Genomic DNA, 23,206 nt, shown 5'->3' with positions numbered 1-23,206 from the left:
TTTCTCAAATACATGCTTTGATGTGCAATCCTGAAATTGACATGCTATGTCACCATAAAGCCTGGTTTTGCATATGTCACCAATTTATTCCCCCTGTTAATTTTGTTTTTCATTCCTTTTCTGATATGACATTTTTGGCCCTCCCTACAAACTTCTTGCCATGCCTGGATTTCTTCCTGGCCTCATCTGTGCTACTATTCCTCCTTATATTTGTTCATCTTTCATCAGTTACTTTTTTCCATCCCTCTCTAAAATAGCATACAGATTTTTATCGTTGAAGCTGCCTGTTTGGAGGAGTATTCTCCCAGCAACCCTCAGTATGACTGCAATGCAGTTATCTGCAGTGTTGGACACCAAAGAGTTGTCCTTGATGTCATGGGTTCTGCAGTCCCAAGTTTGAAAGAAAAGGCTCTCCTGTGGTTTTCCAGCAACATACCCTTGAGAGGAGCTTCATTTGGTCTGACTGCTGCTAGTTCTGTCACAGTCTCTGACGCGTCTTCTTCAAAGAGCCATCGGTTTAAAGGGTGAAAGCCTAATTCTTCTTTAGTATCCAAGTCTTTCATCCGTGCCTGCAGGGTAACAACAACCATTATATTTTTTTTGCTTTAATGAAAGTAAGTAAGGACATGTTTGGGTAGTCCTTGACTTACAATCTTAATGGAACCTGCCCATTATGGTCATAAATTATGATGGTCATTAAGCAGGAAGCTCATATGATTTTACAGCATTATTTTTTGCTACAGTCATTAAGCAAATGCCATAGTTTTAAAGTAATTGCAGCGATTATAAAGTGAACATAAAGTGACCAAAGGAGGTGGGGTGTTGGAACTACAGAATGGGTGCCTTGCATTTATGCAAAACTTCAGACATTCAGCATTTGAGATGGTGGCAGCTGCTGCCAAAAATGCAGTTTAAAGTTCTTCAAATCAGCCTTGTTCTAATAAAAATAAACCAAAGAAAGCCCCGTGAACTTTTTGGCTCAGTTTTATCTCACTTTCTTATCATGTTTTCTTCCTTATGCTGTCAGATTAGACGGGCCCACTTTCCAATTGCTACTTGAAAATGGAGCTCTGAAAGTTTACATTCTGAAATTCACATTCATTGTTATACAGGAAATGACCAGTTTCAATGTTGTGAAAAAAAAATATTTCCTAATATAATTACTTCTTCACTTTTCTTTGCTTTCTTCTCCCTGGAAACTACCCTGCTTCAAATCATGGAACAGGTAGAAGAGGAAAGACAAATCTGATCCGTGTATCCAAAGGAGAAAAACATGAGTTCCCTGTTTTATGTTTTGAAATATAGAAGGCTGGATTTGATATTGTTCCTGTAAGAATTACATATTTATTCCATCTTTCTAATACAACTCTGATACCTGGCTTCTTTACAGTGTTGCATGATGATAGACAAATAATAGTTTTATGTAGAATATTATGTACTTGGTGCAAGAAACAACTATTTTAATATTTTAAATGTAAGCTTTAGATTGACAGGTATGGAGAGACGATTCTTTTATACAGCTACTATCAGGGAAAATGTGCCTTGTATACTTACGCAGCAAGCATACATACTAGTAGCAAAGATGGAGCATTACACTGTCTTATTCCTTCATTTTCAAAGCATGTTTAAAATATTATATTTAATGGGATGATACATTTATACCTGTCACTTTCTTCATTTTTGGGGGTAAACAATCTTAATGAAAATAAAGTAGAAAACAGTAAAGCAAAGAAATTAGGTAAGAAAAAGGATATAGAGAAGTTTATACCAACACCATCCATTATTCCTCTATATATCTATTGATGTTAAATGCTCTCTGCACATTTACCTTCCAAACAAAAACATCTCTATGGTTAGTACAGGATTGCTTACATATTTATCCATAAATATGCTATAAACTAGAGGACACAATATATCTTTGTTTTAGTCTATGCTCAGTGATGAACTATTTTATATATCCTTTATTTCAATTATATCATTTATGCCATTGAACAACTTTCAAGTCAATATTATACAAGATTTCCATAATTTAAATCTACTCATTTTATCAAATTCTTTTTCTCAATCAGCAAAAATATAATAAATTTACTCTCTCACATTCAGGCATTTTTTCCCCAATGACTGGCAGAAGAGCAAAATTCTAATTGGCACAATTTGTGTCTGGCATAAAGCCAAAGTGCAGTTCCCAAATTTTCCATATTCTCATTGAATTTTGCTGCCCTCCCAGTTATCAGATGCAGTCTTCACAAACGTTAAATAAACCACACAGGCATTTTATAAGCAAACCAATTCTATATTTTAATATTTCTCCAGTTACACTATCAACACCTGCAATCTTACTATTTTTTATTATTAAAGTAGTAAATGTTTATTTCATTTAGTATCTTCCATGTCCATCTCTCCCTTAAATCCATTCCTAAAACAAATCAAAGAAAGTGTGCTGCACATTCAAAACTGTTCATCACCCTTATATCTTTACTGATTCTTTCATCATAAAAAAATCAATGATGTGTTTTGATTTAGATATATTTCTTTACCATGTGTACAAATGAAGAGACCTGCTTAAATAAAAAAAACCTGGAACCAACCACTATTCTCATTAATTCATTCTTAAGTTTGTCAGATCACTTTATAAAATATATTTTTCTCCTGAGTCAGAATGTGCCACAGTGTCTAAGATTATTCTGTGGTTTTTTTCCATTGTTACCATTCACTGAGACATAAGTACATCTACATAAGAATTTCTACTTTCATGCATACATACAATATTCTAGATTACATCAATTCATAGTTTCAGACTGCTAAACATTTTCATTCACAATCTGCACATTTAAATTTCTCTATAAATATCCATCATCTCTACTGAATAAGATCAGAACACCTTCATTCATATTACATTTTATGTCATCTTTGCAGCACATGACATAACTATTTTTCTTCCTTCACTTAATTTATGTGCTTAATTTTTTTACTCCTCCAATATTTTAAGTTGCTAGCTTCAATATTCCAAAGTCATCACTAGATGCACCATTGTATTGATCACAGCCCAAAGTCACATTTTGGTCAAGTGATACTTTCACGTTATGCTATTCAGTAAAAAAAAAAAAGTACGGTAGATATAGACTAGATCACCAGATTTAGTTCTACCAGTACTACATGCAGCATCTTCAACTAGCCAGTTTTTGTCAGTGTTCCACAAAGGGATTCATATTATTCCATATAAAGTAGATTCTCTAGTTTAGATTACCTTACAAGCCATTGTGCTCTTTATCTGTATCCCATCAATTCATAAGTACAGGGTACTGTCAGATTGGATGCTTACAAGGATGAACCTTTCATATCAAGGCCAATAAATCAACAAAGAATGTTTCTGTGCTTAATATTTAGACAAAAATTGTTGCTGAATCTTTTTTTTTCTATCCAGTAGTTCTTGAAGATATATGCCTTTCTAACTTAGGTGTCAATCACTGTTTATTTTTCATTTGAAACATGTGTTTTTCTTCTTTTGACATTACTTGGAATTATTTAAATAGGTGTTTCATAAATACTGTTCATGTCTTCGTAATGTTGAAGCTAAATTGCACTACTATATTCTACCAAAGGCTATTCAAGATGTTGAAACTCATTAAACAATGTCTTTATTTATATCTTTTGGGGATTATTCTAAGAGCTTATTTATTCCTAAACAACAATGAATACTTTAGACTCCATAATTGCTTAGAGACCACATTTTCTTCTAGGTTCCACATTAACCTTTGATTCAAACACTGAGTATTCTCAAACAGATTAGATTTTCCTGGGAACGTTTATTATTTGACAACAAAAGAAAAAGATAATTGGTGGAAGTTATAAAATAAGGAGATAAGTGTAACGTGAGATGGATTGTGTCATCTCAACTAGGGAAAGACAAATTTAACTAAAGCCTTAAGGGTATACAGAAAGCAAAAAAGGGGACGGGAGAAAAGCCTGCTTTTTTACCTTCATCTTTGTAACCCACTTACTTTTCCTAACAAAAGAATGGTGACCATTGGAAAAGCTGCAAAGCAAGGTGAGGGAAGGGAACCAACTGACAGAAAAATAAATTGCCCTAGAAACATTACAAAAAATATTTGAAAAAATAGGAAAGCAGGTATCTGAATCTGTCAGATCTGATAAAAGTGAGCTGAAGTGGGAATGGAAGAAAGGTTTGTAAAGATGAAAGAAGTTAAAAAAAATTGAAGACTCTACAGGGCATCTTAAAGGATTAAACAAATTACTGTAATAATGAAGTGAAAATGGTAGATTTCTAATGTAGAACATAAATTGAGAGAAAAAAGAATGAATTATGTTAACATGGAAATAATATGTAATTTGTCATGAAGAAACCCATATTACAAAATGAATATAAAATATTTTGTCTGCAGAAATTTTGATAAATAATTTGTTTCAATGGGAGATAAAAAGAAATTGCATTTCTTTTTGAATATAAACCTCCAATTGCAACCAGCACTGATATTGACTTATGATAATTACAAATATACGGGCAGTGGTGGTATTCAAATATGTAAAAAAACTGGTTGTCTGTGTGGATGCTGCTTCTGGAAGTCCATTCTGGGCCTGGGCAACAAAAAATTAGCTACCGCTTCTGCCGAACTGGTGTGAACTGGCTGAATCCCACCACTGTATATGGGGATGGTAACTTCTCTAAGAGTCCTAGACTTTAATACTTGGAATTTATGCTCTAAAGGAGAACAAATACAAAAGACATATGGACAAACTAATGGAGTTATATGAAAATTGGTATTTAATGGGAGATTAGAATGGGATAATGGATCCAAAGAAGGACAGAACTACTTAAAGTTTTGTATGGAGATGCCAAAGAATACACTTGTTTTTTCTGAAAGACACAGATCCTTTTCAAGATGGAATTTGGCTATTGGTGTTCATAAAATGGAGATTTAATTTAATTTAATTTATTAATATTTCTATACCGCCCTTCTCCCGGGGGACTCAGGGCGGTGTACAGGGCAAGAATAAAACACAGAAATTTACAAAAACTAAAAGATAATTAAATGCATGCCCGATTAAAATACAATTGATACATAGTAAAAACCCCAATAAAAATGATAAAAAAAAAACCCACCAATCCCCCCTCAGGCCAGGCCGGCTTGCTCGAACAAGTATGTTTTCAGATACTTGCCAAAGACATTTTCAAATCACACTCCAGAGACTCTAATATTTAAAAGAAAAACTATTTTGTTCAGATGAATGAATGTTAAACAAAACATTGTTGCAGTAAGAAACAGAAGATTGTAAAAAAGTGGTTAAAGTATTTTTTTCTGATAATAATCTTGATAAAGGTACAGGCATAAGAATGGTTTGGGATGCAGGTAAAGGAAAATATTAATAGTTGGATGGACAATGACATAACATTAACATGTAAAGAAAGTCAAGACTTCACCAAAAAATATCATCAGATATCATTACTTAATAATGATTATAAGTTATTTATGATGATATTAGTTGAGAGAATAAAGATGGTTTTACAGGACTTTATTCAGGAAGATCAGTATGGATTTTTACCTAAAAGAAATGTATGTACAATTATTAGAAAAAATTAAAGTAGATAAAAGGATTTTTGGTGTGAAACATGACACAATTTGAAATAGAACTATGTACAAATGATGAATATGTTACTTGAAAATAATCTAATAAAGGTATCTAAAAGAGGAGATCAACCCTGACTGCTCTTTGGAAGGCCAGATCCTGAAGCTGAAACTCAAATACTTTGGCCACCTAATGACAAGAGCCTAATTCTGGGAAAGATTGAGGGCAAGAGAAGAAGGGGACGACAGAAAATGAGGTGGCTGGATGGAGTCACTGAAGCAGTAGGCATGAGCTTAAATGGACTCCAGAAGATGGTTGAGGACAGGAAGGCCTGGAGGAACCTTGTCCATGGGGTCACGATGGGTTGGACATGACTTCGCAACTAACAACAACAACAACAAAACAAAAATAGGAAACTGTTTCTTTATAATTTTTCTTTCTTTTTTGTTTCTATTTCTTTTTTCTTTCTTATTCACTATTGTTCCATTTTTTCTAATATTTGTATTTTTATAATGTTAAAAAAATCAATAAAATTATATTAAAATCTGTATTTTAAGATACAGAATTGCTGAAATAAATCTATAGGAAAGTAGGAAAGTTAACATAAGTAAATGTGAGGCAATACCTTATGCAGTTTGATCCCTTTATTCAAACTTGAACAGGACGATAGAAAGGAAAGCTTTGTTATTTGACCAATATCACCAATACTCAACTGTTAAAGGAAAAACATAACAACTATAAATTCACGCAGCAAATAGATTTTGATTCTCTCTCTGCATGTGTAGGTCTATCTATTTTTAAATGTCTGCATTTTCATATTAAAGATGTCTATATATGTATTCAAGTCTGAATTTGTTTTAAAAGAGCAATTAAACTAAAAAATAAAGACATCAGAAGCAAAGATTGAAAAATACTCTAGATCCTCAGGATGTCACTTCCACTTTTCACAGTTTGTTATTCCTTCAGTATGTAAACTTTATACTTTTCCCTTTGGAATTTAAAAACGTATATCTAATTTAGCATTCTGTGTCATCCATTGAATGAGCAAATGCATTTGGAACTTCAGAAGCAGACTACAAAGGGTACTTAATCTTCTCCTATTACTACTCTCAGGCTTTTTACATTCTTATGCTCAGTTACAGGGAATGACAACACTGTGGTGAAACTAAGTAGAAAAAGCAGTTTGTGCATCCCAGTTGCAATTTTATTGTCAATTAGAAACCTACCAGAAAAGGTTCATTTTTAAAATTTTGAACTCTCTGTGCAAGTGATACTCCATTGGTTCCATAGGCAAGAATTTTTATTTCAGGCATTTTTTCTGGAACATGGACACAGTCTATCCACAGTCTCCATTGTCCTTGGCTTTTTGCTTCAAAACCTTTCATGGGGCCAGATTTTTCTATTGTTTCTGAATGAAATACAAATGTGATCCAGGTTTCAGTTAAAAAGTCAATCTGAACTCATTTATTATTTTGTTATATTTAGTATGTTATGTTGTCATGTTGCCAATATTTCTAGAGCAACATCATACATAATTTGAAGTGTGACTTAGAAAGGTGCTTTAAATTCAGATAAATCCTGAGATGAGTTCAGGAAATGTCTGAATCAAAGCAGGTTTCCTTTGAAATACAATGAATCTAAAGCTTCCCAAACACAAAGTTGGGTGAGAAAAAGGGAGGTGTGTGGCTCTGTGTACTGTTCTAACTCCAGTAAATTGGGCATATTGAAGTAATATATTGCCAGATTGTTTTAGGTGCCCATGATTTCTCTCTCTCTCTAAAGTGGAACTTTAAAAACATTTGGGGAATCAATGGAATTTTGCATGTTATAATATGAAGGTTTCCTTAGAAACTGCAGGATGGCCAAGTCATTCTTCCTCTGTTACTATTTCTGTACTTGTTCCATCAGTATTCCTGTCTCATCTCACTTTTTGTAACTTGGTTTTCCGACAAACTGTTTCTAATTTACCATACATTTCTAGCCCATTCATGCCCAGAGAGAAATCCACGTTAAAAGAATGAAGGACAGCCTTCAGAGTCTTTGAATCAGAGTTTGTAGGAAGATTAAGTCAATGGATCCTTTGCTGAGCCCAAGGACCTGGACCTCTGCAAAGGCTCTCTATTGGGTTACTCCAGTGGTGGGATTCAAATATGTGAACAACTGGTTCTCTGTGTGGATGCCACTTCTGAAAGTCCATTTTAGGCCTGGGCAACAAAAAACTAGGTACCGGTTCTACCGGTACTGGCTGAATCCCACCACTGGGTTATTTGGTAATTAAGTGGTTTGGGGCATTGCTTCCTAAATTGGCAGTTCTGATTGGGGCTGAATTACATAAGCCTGAGTTAAAGAACTCTTAAATATGTCCACTAAGTCAAGATATTCAGGCCTTTTGATAGGAATCCCATCCGTCATCATCAGGCTGGTGGCTTCTGCTTCCTTCTTCTGGGAGAAGCATGTGGCTGTTTGTTCCTCAGAAAACATATATATATATATATATATATATATATATATATATATATATATATATATATATATATATATATATACACAACATTACTTATATATGACAATCTATGTTATTCATCCCTATGATATTTTGAAAGGTTGCTTGACAATTTATGTGATAATTTTATGTGACACAAATGCACACATACATACATATTTCTATCTTTGTATCTCAAATTTTAAAATTAAGACACATGACCTTGTAGTGGGATTGCAACTTCTGTAAATTCTTTTTTTGACTTTTGATGCAACCAATTATTATGAACAAAAGTATATGTAGTAAAAGGATAATTTCTTTCTTCTATTACTATCTTCTCTAGAAACCAATCAACTGGGGAGGGAAAAAAGAAAGTAAAAGGTTATCATTCAACTTTCTATTTTTGTTTGTTATACTGCTATGCAGGCCACTATATAATAATAATAATAATAATAATAATAATAATAATAATAATAATAATAATAATAATAATGATGATGATGATGATGATGATGATGATGATGATGATGATGATGGAAGGGACCTTGGAGATCATCTAGTCCAACCCCCTGCTCAGGCAGAAACACTATAGCATTGCAGACAAATGGCTGTCCAGTCTCTTGTTAAAAACTTCCAGTGTTGGAGGCAGGTGGTTCCACTGGTTAATTGTTCTAACTGTCAGGACGTTTCTCCTTATTTCTAGGTTGCTTCTCTCCTTGACTAGTTTCCATCAGTTGCTTCTTGTCCTGCCTTTATGTGCTTTGGAGAGTAGCTTGACTCTTCTTTGTGGCAGCCCCTGAGATATTGGAACACTGCTATAATGTCATCCCTAGTCCTTCTCTTCATTAAAGTAGACATACCCAATTCCAGCAACCATTCCTTATATGATTCCCCCCCTGATCATCTTTGTTGCTCTTCTCTGAACTCTTTCTAGAGTCTCGACATCTTTTTTTACATCATGGTGACCAAAACTGGATGCAGTATTCCAGGTATGGCCTTACCAAGGCATTGTAAAGTGGTATTAATACTTCATGTGATCTTGATTCTATCCCTCTGTTAATGCAGCCTAGCACTGTGTTGGCTTTTTTGGCAGCTGCAGCACACTGATGGTTCATATTTAAGTTATTGTCCACTAGGACTCCAAGATCCCTCTCACAGTTACTACTATTGAGCAAGGTACCACCTATACTATACCTGTACATTTGGTTTTTCTTGCCTAAGTGTAGAACCTTACTTTTTTCACCATTGAATTTCATTTTGTTAGATAGTGCCCAGTGTTCAAGTCTGTCCAGATCCTCCTGTATCTTAAGCCTATCTTCTGGAGTGTTGGTTATTCCTGCCAGCTTGGTGTTGTCTGCAAAATTGATGAGTTCCCCATCTATCCCCTCGTCCAAATAATTAGTTAATTAACAATGATACTATATGAAAGCTTAAATAACAGTGCAAATGGAAGGACTTTGTGTTGATGTTCTTTTAAACTGTTAAGGATTCAAACGTTCAACAGGAATACTTGTAAAGTCCTATTGCTTTTTGGAGTGAAAATCCAGTTATATTTTCAAATATTGTAAAAAAAATTGATGGACTCAGTATTTCATGTATTTTGGGGCTTTGTTACAATAAGTTAATGATCCTGTCATGGTGCCTTTAAAACTAAAGAAAAGTATTCAAAGTAATTTTGGACAGTACTACACACGTGCAAGATAACCAATTGAATTGTAAATTTACTTTGTAACCTAGCAATATATTTCCCATATGAATTTAAAGTAAATAAGAATGATCTACACTAGGTGTTAAATCAATACATGACTATTGGTGATATTCAAGTAAAAATGAATAGCTACTGGTTATTGGCAGCTATACATCTTCCATTATTCTTGAATACATTTGTGTAACTTGCTGTAGCTGCTCCCTATTCCAATACCATTCTGCATCCTATTATTATTCTGGGACTGCTACTCCAAATGTATCTTGAGAATGCCAGGTTAATGGAGACTAGTTTTTAGTTACTCTTCTCAGTTGTGAAAGAAACTGAGTTGACTTGTATACTGTACTGTATATAGAAAATCCTTCTTGGGTCACTTCTTGCTTCTGAGGTTATAAACATATGGCTGGGAATCTAAATATTCAAAGGCTATACTGATCCAAGATCAGCATTACATTTCAATGTTCCCATGGCTCAATTGCTGTTCAAGAGGAAATGTGGCAAAGATATTCTGTAATATTTCTATGGGATTTGTGGAGGAACTCTGGTGTCATCCTATCTTCCCATTCACATTTTCTCATTCCTCCTGAAGCCAAAACAAGCACGATGATGCCTTTTCCTAATTATTCTGAGTTGCTATTTTATTTGGTTTTCCTACTCCCTATACAAAGCACTGCAATGGTTTTTCTAGGACCTCTTATAATGTTTTTTCCTCCATTCCACATTATCTCTCTCTCTCTTTTAAAACATACCTTTGTTTAAACCTTTGAATCCCACAATGACTTGATTCAGCTTCCCAAGATGCACTCCTTTGATTTGGTAAACACCCATCTATAATTGGAGAAAAGTTGATATAGTTGAATTTGTCTGAAACAAACTCTATCAGCCATTAATGGGTAAATTCAGTAAATATTACTTCTTTTCCTTGCACAGATGAACATTTCAATATATATAAATCATTTTTACAAGGTCATAGCAAAAGGTTGTGCAATAAAATTGACATCTTAAGTGTCAGTGAATACTTTCATTTTATTGCAAATATTAGATCATAGGGTTATGCAAGCATGCAGTATTTCCTGGAGTGCTTCACTGTTCCAGTAACAGAGCTTCTAGAATCAAATAAATAAAATCTAATGAATTATGATTATTTATTTATTTATTATTGGGATTTATATGCCGCCCTATCTCCCGAAGGACTCAGGGCGGCTAACAACAATAACATACAATAATACAGAAGTTAAAAGAAAATTAAATTAATGGCCCTGTAGAATAAATTAAAATTAAAATTAAAATAAGTTAAAAATTAAAGTTAAAAATTAAAAACATAATTAAAATCCCTGTCAGTCCAGGTCAGCCTGGTGGAAAAGGAGTGTTTTGAGGCCACGGCGAAAGGACTGGAGATCTGGGGCCATCCGAAGCTCAGGGGGGGAGCTGGTTCCATAGGGCTGGCGCTCCCACAGAGAAGGCCCTCCCCCTGGGGGTCGCCAGCCGTCATTGTCTAGCCGACGGTACCCTGAGGAGGCCTTCTCTGTGTGAGCGCACTGGGCGATGGGAAGTCGTTCCCGGCAGCAGATGGTCCTGCAAGTATCCCGGGCCTAAGCCATGTAGGGCTTTAAAGGTAAGTACCAGCACCTTAAATCTCACCCGGAGGACAACCGGTAACCAATGCAGCTCACACAGGAGGGTTGTAATATGGGAGTATCGGGGTGCTCCCATCACTACCCGCGCGGCCGCACTCTGCACCAGCTGAAGCCTCCAGGTGGTCTTCAAGGGCAGCCCCATGTAGAGAGCATTGCAGTAATCTATACGGGAGGTAACGACTGCGTGGGTGACTGTACGTACGGCATCTCGGTCCAGAAAGGGGCACAACTGGCGTACCAGGCGAACCTGGGCAAATGCCCCCCTAGCCACGACTCCAATATGATCTTCAAAACTGAGTCGTGAATCCAGGAGGACGCCTAGATTGCGTGCTCTATCAACGGGAGGTAACATCTCTCTTCCCATAACCAAAGATGGAACCTCTTGGACTAAACGAGATGCCGGTACGTAAAGCCACTCAGTCTTGGCCGGGTTGAGCTGGAGCCTATTCTTCCCCATCCAAATCTGTACCGCTTCCAGGCAATGGGACATCACATCGAGGGCATCACTGGGTTGGTTCGGGGTGGAGATGAAAAGCTGGGTATCATCAGCATATTGATGATACCTCACCCCGAAGCCATGGATGATCTCACCCAGCGGCCTCATATAGATGTTGAACAGGAGAGGCAAGAGTACCGACCCCTGAGGCACCCCACAACTAAGGGGCCTAGGGGTTGACCTCTGCCCCCCTGCCAACACCATCTGCGAATGGCCCGTGAGGTAGGAGGAGAACCACTGTAAAATGGTGCCTCCCACTCCTAACCCCTCAAGACGTCGTAGCAAGATACCATGGTCGATGGTATCAAAAGCTGCTGAGAGATCTAATAGGACCAGGACAGAGGAATAACCCCTATCTCGGGCCTGCCAGAGATCATTCACCAGCGCGACCAATGCCGTCTCCGTGCTATACCCAGGCCTGAAACCCGATTGGTACGGCTCCAGATACTTAGTTTCCTCCAGGACCAAAGGGAGCTGCCGTGCCACCACGGTCTCAACAACTTTCGCAAGAAAGCGAAGGTTGGAAACAGGATGAAAGTTATTTAAAATAGCTGGATCCAATGCAGGTTTCTTGAGGAGGGGCCTTACCACCACCTCTTTCAAGGCGGCAGGGAAGTACCCCTCACTCAGTGAGGCATTGATAACTGCTAGGAGCCAGCCTCATGTAACCTCCCGAGACGCATAGACCAGCCAGGAGGGACACGGGTCCAACAGACATGTGGCAGCACTTAATTTCCCCATGATCCTGTCCACTTCATCCGGAGTCACAGGGTCAAACTCTTCCCAAATGTTCTCGGCCAAACGCATCGTTTTCCCCTCGTCAGATACTGCCCAGTCAGAGTCCAGACCAGCCTGAATCTGAGCAATTTTGTCCACCAGATATTTACTAAATTCCTCGGCCCGTCCTCGTAAGGGGTCCTCTCCCGTCCCTTGATTTAAAAGGGAGCAGGTCACCCTAAACAGGGCGGCCGGGCGGTTATCTGCGGACTCAATGAGGGTGGCGAAGTAAGCATGCTTTGCCATCTCCATTGCCACAAGATAAGATCTAGAAAAGGATCTTAACTGTGTTCGGTCAGACTTGGACCGACTGGTTCTCCAAATGCTCTCTAGGCCCCTTCTCTGGCGTTTCATCTCCCGCAGGTCCATGGAAAACCAAGGAGCAAGCCGGGACCTGCGCCGGGTCAGAGGCCGCAAAGGCACAACGCGGTCAAGAGCCTCCAAAGCAGCCCGTTGCCAGGCATTAACTAAGGACTCGACCGGGCTGTGGGAGAGGGAGGAAAGGAATCAATCCAAGCGCCGTCTGGAACCTATCTGGGTCCATCAGGCGCCTGGGGCGGAACCATCTGGTCGGTTCCACCTCCCGGCAGCGGGGGGTGACGTGATGGAGGCCCAACCGCAGGAGATAATGGTCTGTCCATGAAAGGGGTTGAGATGTTGGAGTAACCCCCCCCAGACCATTAAGCCACTGCCCAGAGATAAAAATAAGATCAGGCGTGTTTCCCCCCTCATGAGTTGGGTCCTGAATAATTTGGGTCAGGTCCATGGCCATCATGGAAGCCATGAACTCTCGGGCCACCTCTGACGCACCGCCCAGGGAAGGCAGATTAAAATCTCCCAGAACCATAAGTCTGGGAAATTCAACCGCCAATCCCGAGAGGGCATCAAGTAGCCCGGGCAGAGCCGTTGCTACGCAGCTTGGAGAGAGGTATGCAAGCAACAGGCCCAACTGACCACCAGGACCCCACCTTAAGAAGAGGGACTCACATCCATCTATCTGAGGGGCAGTGGCCTCCCGTGGACGGAGGGTCTCTCTAATAACGACCGCCACACCACCTCCCCTACCCTGAGCCCGAGCTCGATGCAGCACATGGAAACCTGGAGGGCATAAATCAATCAGAGGGACCCCTCCCTCTGGGCCCAACCAAGTTTCCATGATGCATGCCAGGTCTGCATCCTCCTCCTCGATTATTACACAAAGAAACTTTACTTCCTTCTGAAGCATCTTAGATTAAACTTATTCAGCGGTTGTATACTGGACTAGAATAAGAATCTAATCTTTTAGGTATTCATCATTTAATTTGTAATAGCATTATGTTATGCATTGCTTTTTCTTTCCCTACCTCCTGCAAAATTAATAACTTTTGTCCTTGTTATATCATTACAAGTTTTGCCTATTTGATATTTCATGTAGAACCTATTTATAGCAGCTTATTCTGATCAAAATTTATTCATCAGTCATGCAACAAATATGTTCAGTTTCACTATTTCTACTCTCCTATTCCTCAGAAGCAATCTGAAGCCAACTCATGGTTGTCATCACTTCAGCTGACCTTGAAATGCTGAGAGCATTACTGTGTTCTGTACTTTTGTGGGAGAGGAGAAAAAAAGACAAGAGTTGCCACCTATGTAAGAATAGGTCACCCTTAAGCTCTATGCAGTTCTTAAAGCAAACCAACTCCTGGTGCTGTTTCAAATATTCTATAGCTAAGGTCACAATAAATCAGTTCTGCTTCTGAATGTAGCAGATATCGTGGGATACATTTGTTGTTCACAAAAGATGTGAGAGTTCTCAATTGTTAATCAAGCAGCACTAGCTACAGACCAACTACGAAAGTTATGTACACATTTTATGAGTATAGCATCAGTATAGTTTATACTGATCCAACATAAACCTGAATCAAGAAGTACACAAAGGATTAAAATTATAAGATGACTAAAAAGTGAATATACTGTAGCAAAGTTGATCAATACTTAACCAAACATGATTCAATGTCATGCCATTACATAATAAGGAAATAATTCCTTACACTTGAAGTATGTCTATTAAAAGCATACAGTATGCATACCTATTATGTAATATATATATCTATACATTACCTGTCCTCTACCAAACGTGATTGGTCCTGTTTTAGAATTATTAAGCCATCGTTTTCCTGAGTCACCTCTATCTCCACAAATACAAAAATAAGCATCGCCACTGGCGTCAGCTTTCTTCCTGTCTCCAGTATATACATGGGTAGAATACTCAACAACTGAAGTAAATAAAGAAATATATAGTATTATAATGAGGGTAACTGTTGAGATTAGTTGGGAACCACATTGCATTACTGGTACATATAAATTTTCAATCTGCCTTGATGGAGCAGTGGGCTAATGCCTCCTTAAGTAACACCAGCTGCCTGCAATTATTGCAGGTTCGAGTCCCACCAGGCTCAAGGTTGACTCAGCCTTCCATCCTTCCGAGGTAGGTATATTTTCTCTTTTGATATCATATTGCTAGCCAGCCACTGATATGTAGTATTCTCAGTGTTTTTAAAGAAAAAGGTGCCGGAACTCACATATGTCATACAACCCACCTTGCCTACCCTACAAGGTTCCATCCAAAAAAGGTGCCGAAACTCCGTTCTGAGCGTTCTATGAGAAAAAAAGCCCTGAGTATTCTTATATCCCTTTCTGGTCTGATACAATAGTGAGACTATTACCTGCGTCCTCAGAGTCTTCAGGTTACTTCCAGTGTTTGATATTTTGTTATCCTTACCCTACTATTTGATTCTACATATTTCAGCAGAAAAAATAATTGTCAATTTGTCAAATTTTTATAATTTTAGTAGCTGTTCTGTCATATTCTTGATCACTTCAGAGCCTATGGATTCAGTCAGCACATTTATTTTAGTTCCTCGTGGAAGTGAATCACCAATTATAATGCCATTATTTGCTTTTTATCTTTTTATAGGGCACAGTTGCATCCTTTCTACCCTTTAGGGATCCATCATCCTGTTGCTAGCTCTGCTGATTTCTTTCTTTCCCTAAATTCTCTGAATTTGTTTCATCTGTAGAAGTCTGAAGCTGTTCCTATTTCAGTTTTTACATGTCCTTGCTTTTAGCTGTTACCTTATCCATTGCATTTGGTCTTCTGTTTGTCTGTGTTACAGCCCTCTAAAGTAGATCAGACTAGAACAGTTGCAGAATCTTGCAAGTCTGAATGTGTTTCTCCTCCTCCCTCTTTTATCTTCATGTCACTTGGGGGTGGATGACATTCAATGTATTTTCAAAGACCACTTTTCTGGCCTGGGGTCAACCCACTTTTATCTGATCATTGCCTTGGTAATGAATATTCCTGAATGAATATTGCTCCCTCTATGTTCTCCAGAGAAGGGTTGTTTCAGCTGAACAACTTAGTTATGTTTTTGTGTTCTCTGCCCTGAATTCCCTTAGGTAGATGGGTGGCTATACAAATCAAATCAAATTTTAAAAATCTGCTCCTGTGGTAGAATTTCTTTCTTTGAACTGATAAATCTTCTTCCTTTCTCATCAGTTGAGACATTTCCTTTGTTAGTCATATGTTTCACCAACCACACACTTATGCACTCTTCAGCACTGGTACATATTGGTTAGAATTGACAATGAAGATATTGCAATGGTGAGTAGCTTCTGCCTTTTAGGATCAACCGTCTACAGAAAAGGATCTAGCAGTCAAGAAATAAACCACAGTCTACTATTCAGTTATGAACGCCTTGGAAAAATATATTCAAATGCTGGGGTATATAATATCTGTATCCACAAAGATCAGACTCATGCAAGCCATGGTATAGTGAAGTGGACTATGAGTTCTAAGATATGGAATACCGGTAGTAGCACCTCAGGACAATGACATATTAGGAAAGTCTAGTAAACACTATTGGCTTTTAATGAGGAACATAATTAGAAATCTTAGTAATATACTTAGTAATAGTAATAAAGTTGGAAGGGACCTTGGAGGTTATCTAGTCCAACCCCCTGCTTGATAAAGAATCTTGCAGGGATCCAGACATAGCTGTAGGCAATGGATAATATGTGCTATTTATTTATTAATGTGAATAAACTATGAAAGATAAAACAAATATAATTTATTATCAGTGGAGATTTTATGTCTACTGTATGAAGTAAAGCAAAATTGGGCTCTTTTTTTTAAAGGGCTGTGCAGAGATCTGACAAGTTGTTGTATTCTTGGCAAAGCAATGTTTCTATTGCTGTTTTTGGCATAACTGCTCTTCAAACCAGATTAACGGATTTATATATACTGTATGGGGACGTGGTGGCTCAGTGGGTTAGGACGCTGAGCTTGTCGATCAGAAGGTCGGCAGTTTGGCGGGTCGAATCCCGAGTGCTGTGTAACAGAGTGAGCGCCTGTTACTCGTCCCAGCTTCTGCCAACCTAGCAGTTTGAAAGCACGTAAAAATGCAAGTAGAAAAATAGGGACCACTATGGTGGGAAGGTAACAGCGTTTGTGCACCTTTGGCGTCTAGTCATGCCGGCCACATGACCATGGAGACATCCTCGGACAAACGCTGGCTCTTCGGCTTTGAAACGGAGATGAGCACCAGCCCCTAGAGTTGGAAATGACTACCACACATGTGCGGGGGAACCTTTACCTTTACCTTTATATACTGTATATGTGCACTGGTGCAATATCTGTTCTCTCTATCCAGGACTGAGTAAAAAGACATTCTCATTAATCTGCACCCTTGGTAACAAGAAGTATCTGATTTTCCTGCTGCAAAAGGAAAGGCTGAGAAGAGGTAAGTTTTCCATTTCATTTACCGGGGGGAGAGGAATCAGGCAATATGAACTTCAATAATTTTGAAGCTATGCAAGCAAACCACAGCACACATTTTAGAAATATGTGCTCCAGTATGTGCACAAAATTAAAAGCTGTTACACAGACCCTGTGCCAAATTTCTGTGTGTTCCTTCAGCAGATTATTTCTTTTTAATTGGATGTGTGGAAAAATAGATGTCTTGGTGAAAGATCTAAGCTCTGCCATCAGATGTTGTTCAGTTTCAATAAACTAATTTTCACATTTCATTTTTCCTTCTTTTTTGTAATGCAGTACTAATTTTGGGGAAACTAGAGAATGCAAGATTTTAATAATACAGTGCAATATGGAATGAATAAAAATATTTTCAGTTACAGATTATTTTCAGTGTACACTATGTTTTTCCTATTCTGAATTTAAAATTTGTAACATTTAAACTTTTAATAGCAATTCAAAATGTCTCAAGTGTGGAATACGTATAATTGCTAAGGTAAACAAGTCAAAAGAAAAGCAGCCAGTGAAGTGGCCATTTTAATCAAGATTCTTTACCTAGGAATATCTCACTAAATGTACTGAATGTATTGATTTTTCAATAGATGGGTAGATCATTCAACATGATTCTCACAATGCCATAGTAAAACTTATTTTGGGATAAGAACCACTATGCAAAACACCATATGAAGGAAAACTACCAGATAATAGGAAATAATAATCTATTCTAATACATGCATGATGGAGAAAAGAACAAAGAAATACCGTATTTTCCTGAAAGCATTTCCTACAAAGCTTTTTTCAAGGCTTCTGATTTTCTTCTTGAGGGATGAATTAAAGGTTGTGGTACTTTGTGAATCACTTGATTAATAAGTGTGAACATTTTTTTTGAAAGAACAAAATCCTCGAGAAACATGTCATTGGCATTGCAAAATTAAAATATGAAGGAGTCTGACACACATCAATGGCTAGGTTTTTACATACCACTGAACATGATGTACATCATGAAAAAAGCATTTTTTAATCACAGCTTCTTGTTAGTATTTACTTTAAAATGGAGTATTATGGATGAAACGTGAAGTAGCCACTTCACAAAACATATTCTTTTCAGATATGGATGACTTTTAATTACTGCAAGTTACAGGAGTAAACATTGTGACTAAATATCATGAACAGCAGCAGCTTAGCACACAGGACAACAGTGGGAACTTTTGGGTGGCAAGAATGAGTATAAAATATTTGGCAAGGGGTGACGGGTGGGGTGGGGTAGGGAATTAAAGATTGCAATAGATTGGACCATAACACAAAATGGATGGGCAAAGTACTCATAGAAGTAGAACCAGGAATTTCTTTTTATTTTCTCTTGGTTTATAAGATAGCTTGTTTCAAATGGTATATAAAACAAGTTCCAGCCTGTATCTGGAGAATGGTGAGCCCTTTCTCACTTAGCATCTTCAATCAGAACTTGGACAGTCATCTGTTGCGAATGTTTGAATTCAGGATTTTCTGCATCCAGATAAGGGTTGGACTAAATAGTCTTCAAGATTACTTCCAAGTCTGAGATTTGCAATATCAGCTTTATAACTTTTGTATCAGAAAATAAATGTTTTGGAAAGGTAGAATGGACAGATTTATCCACATGATAGATATATCATAAAATATTAAAGTATTGGGAGGATATTACTTCCCTGCTAAAATGATTTAGACTAGGGATACTCTAAATGTTTTGTTCTCAGAATGACCGTTTGATTGTTGCAACACAAAACAAAACTTAGTTATTTCAAAAAGCATTGCTTTCAGCATCTGATTTTTCTGAGTGTTGCAACTATTGGAATAAAGATATGTTATAATATGTGTAGAGAGCCAGGTTGGGGTAGTAGTTTAACACCAGGATACAAACTAGGAGATGGTTTGCCTTAGGTATGAAGCCAACTGGATGATTTGGGGCCAGTCATTTCCTTTCAGAGCTAGGAAGAAGCCAATGACAAAACATTTCTGAAAATCTTGCCAACAAAACTTGTGACATCCATCATTTTACAATCTCAGGTCAAAATTCATCTTTGGACCTTTATTTAGTCAGTATGCGACATTATCAAAGGCTTTAAGCTTCTGTTAAAAAAACAAAACAAAATTATCTTACCAGGCAAAGGATCCTGGTCTGCAAAGAACGCTGGTAATTCAACACAGATGTCCTCACTGGGTTTAAACCAATAATCAAAATTTAACCACATCTCTTGTTTGGTATCTGTATGCTTCATATGCAATATGTCCATATGCCAGGACTCCTTTAGTTGAGCATAGTCACTGGATATCTGAATCTTGTAAAGCGATCCAACATTTGTCAGTTCATCCTATTTATTTGGGGAAATAAAATCAAAATAGCACAATTAGAGCTTTAATTTATCTATAGTTTTATTTCAGGTACCGTATTTTCCGGTGTTAAAAAGACGACTTTTTAACACATGAAAATCTTCTCAAAAGTCGGGGGTCATCTTATACGCCGGGGGTTAGGGTTAGGGGCAGTTTTATTGTCCGATGTTACAGGAAAAACCAGAGGCAACACCCCTTCACACATACACACATGCAGGCAACCTCGGCAGCTCATTGATAGGGTGAAGGGGGAGGGAATCACAAAATTGCTGTCCGTTGTCGAGCCCTGCGGGCCCGACACTTCGCAGGGGGTCTCGTTCCAAAAACAAGCCCTGCTTAACCTACCCACACACCCCCCACTGCACACGGCTCGCTCCATGACCCGGCGCTCCGACAAACAAGGGAGGAGGTCGCCCGTAATCAGCAAGCCCAACTATCAGCTGATCGTCGGTTCTTGGCTCTGCAAACCCAATGACCAGCTGCTTCACAGTGTTTGCACGCGCCTGCATCTCAGGGCACTCAGGAGGACAGCCCAGTCTGCCTTGCTGTACAGGGAGCCTGGGCACTACAAAACATGCCAGCTGTTCCCTTGCCTGCCGACAGACCTGTGCCGGGACTGCGTGCTATAGCCTGCGCGCTGGAGGCAAGGGCCGGCTGTTTTCCGTCGGTGTCAGATGGACCGGAGCCGGGGACTGCTGGAGGGTGGCCCTGGGACATGTGGACAAGCCCGCTGGAGCCAGACAGGGATGAAGGGGGGCAGTTGGTTGGAGAGGGATAGGCACACACTGGGAGCACATTAGCGTTTTCACCCGGGTTGGGGTAGAGGGGGTTTGGAGAAGAGTCACCCAGGATACTAACAGCCGCAAGGTTTACAATGCTGAAGTTGTCGAGAGTCGGAAGCATGTGGAGGTTAAAGAAACACAGGCAGGCTCTGGATGCCGGAAGTGTACTTTGTATATTGCTAAGCACATTGATTTGTGCTTTAGATTGTAAGCCGCCCTGAGTCTTCGGAGAAGGGCGGGATATAAATGGGATTTTTTTAAAAAAATTGTGTACTACCGCTCAGATCGTCTTGGAGACAGGGAGGGCTGGGCAGGCAGGGAGGGAGAGCTGACCCACCCAATCCAAGCAGACTTTGTAAGCAGTGGGGTAGTCTTATACGGCGAGTATAGCCCAAACCCTATAATTTAACAGGAAAAGTAGGGGGTCATCTTATACGCCCAGTCGTCTTATACGCCGGAAAATATGGTACCAATAATTTCAAGGTACTGCCTAGAATTTCCTTTAACTATATAAAAAGAACTGTAGGGAAAAATAGCACTCCTTCAGACATTTAAAGTAGATATTAAATCCTGAAAAATATTTCTATATTATTCACATGGCTATTTTGTGGGCATTATATTAACTACATAAATTTAATATATTTAATTTGATAAACATTAGAAAATTAGTATTCTTTCTATAGAATATTTTAAAGCAATTGTGCAAGATACTCATATATATGCTGTTAAAATGTAAAGTTCACTTCAGCAAATACATATTTGAGAGATATACACATAAACACATTTAAAGGTTTAGGACCACCAGCAGCAACTCTCTGTTTTGTATATATAATGGCTATGTTTATTTTAGTTTAAATGCAAAATATTTCATACAATTCTAAACTACAGTACAGCTTTGTTTTAATTTATTAGAAAACTATGGAGTCATTGATTTATAATCTATCATTTATAGGCCTGCAAACATTAATGTAAGCAAACTGTTTGTTACATTGGTTTTATGAGATGCTGTCTAAATGTAGCAACAGCAATAAGAATTCAAGGAAACTATTCACACGGTACCCATTGTACCTATATTTTATACCCTTGCTATACATTTTTTTTAAAAATAAATGAAGTAGATGAAACTTGATATCCACTAACCAACATTTTTGGATAGCTGTCACAATTTTTAAAAAATTGAGGGGCTTATTTCTCCTTCCTGCCATAGCATTCTTTTTCTAGCTTAGTACCTAGCAAGGACAGAGAATTAAAACAGGGTATTATTTTAATCTTTCACAATGCCCCTGAAGTTGTGTTGTTCTCGGGTGGATAGACAAAACTAACATTGTTTGGAGTGCCACTTTCAATGCTGCAAGAGAAGATTTTACCGTAGAAGAAACCTGTACATCCAATAAAGTGATGAGCAGAACTTTGACTTTATGCCACTGTATCTTGAGTTGTGAAAAAAAAGTGTGGCTTCACTGAAACTGTGTCACTATTATTTTTAATAACTCATCATTTCGCATGCCAACATTTTTGAGGTCATCGCCTAAAAAAGATTATTTCTCAGAGGAATTACCTCCAAAGAAATTGTTACAGGATTTAATGTTAGTATATAGAGCACTTTCAGTTTTTTAGACCATTATATTTCTCCTCTCTTGAGTCCCACATGCAGAAGCAATACACCTATATCACATATTATACATGAATTTTTTATCTATGACTGGTTTTTTGTTTCTCCATAAAATAAAAAGCACATTACTTTGATTTGTGTTGTCTTTCCTAAAAGTTGCAGTGCCAACTTTTTGTGACCTTTATCTCCATAAAAGGTGAAAGTAAAATGCATTGGATCAGTTTCAGCATTTATGTCAGATCCAGTGATATCCATTATCCATAAACCTGATATCTGCTGATTAATTGGAGAATATCTTGAAGAAGAGAGCCTTCTTTTACCTTAACAGAAATTGAAGCAATAATAATAATAACAATTATTACTACACAATTCTTAAATTTCACTGATTTCAAAGAATTATTCATGTACTTAACTTGTTATCAGTAAGATTTAAACAAAGAGCTTCATTTTGCCAGAATTATACAACAGTGGTGAGCTCTTTTTGCTATAACCATGACAACAATTCATGAATAACACCTCATCAATATAGATAAACAGTTATCCTTTAAAAATTTAACATGTAATCCTCATTTTATTAATCTCAAATCTGAGATTTAGAACTCTTAATTGATGTCAGTTAGGTTTCACACTCTTTCCTAAAGATAATTATTAAGGAATAGACAGCATTCTTTAAATTAGCAGTCCAAATATATTGTTCCCATCCAAGTAAGCCATGTTCCTCAAACTGTACTGTATCATCTGCAAACAGTATTTAGTATAATAATAATGACAGATGGCACTAACAAATGGGTCCAATGAAATACACTTGCAATCAGGACATAAATAGGAACATGCTGTATGTGATACTATTCTTTATAAAATTATGGCTACTAACATTAACTTAAGGGAAGAAAAGCTCATTTGACACAATAGAAAAATAAACTAGTATTTTAGATATTCCTATCATATCTCAAGACTTATGTCTCAAAAC

The 23,206-nt window shown here is 37.7% G+C and overlaps 1 protein-coding gene across 1 annotated transcript in view; it reads right to left on the bottom strand.

The window, feature by feature from the left end:
- The window catches only part of LOC308666703 (lipoxygenase homology domain-containing protein 1-like), a 226,928-nt gene that overhangs the window by 42,796 nt on the left and 160,926 nt on the right, over positions 1-23,206 (bottom strand). Inside the window, exons 35-42 of the mRNA XM_081325599.1 lie at positions 22,366-22,556; positions 19,613-19,823; positions 14,784-14,938; positions 10,523-10,601; positions 8,291-8,422; positions 6,813-6,994; positions 6,212-6,298; positions 437-569 (exon numbers count right to left, since the gene is read on the bottom strand). Coding sequence (XP_081181725.1) covers positions 437-569; positions 6,212-6,298; positions 6,813-6,994; positions 8,291-8,422; positions 10,523-10,601; positions 14,784-14,938; positions 19,613-19,823; positions 22,366-22,556 — 1,170 coding nt within the window. The remainder of the gene's footprint in view (positions 1-436; positions 570-6,211; positions 6,299-6,812; positions 6,995-8,290; positions 8,423-10,522; positions 10,602-14,783; positions 14,939-19,612; positions 19,824-22,365; positions 22,557-23,206) is intronic.

The sequence above is a fragment of the Vipera berus genome (assembly GCF_964194415.1).
Source record: "Vipera berus genome assembly, chromosome: 3".
In the NCBI taxonomy this organism is placed as follows: domain Eukaryota; kingdom Metazoa; phylum Chordata; class Lepidosauria; order Squamata; family Viperidae; genus Vipera; species Vipera berus.
Note: the sequence above shows the minus strand (reverse complement) of the source record. Positions and strands in the feature narration are given on the sequence as shown.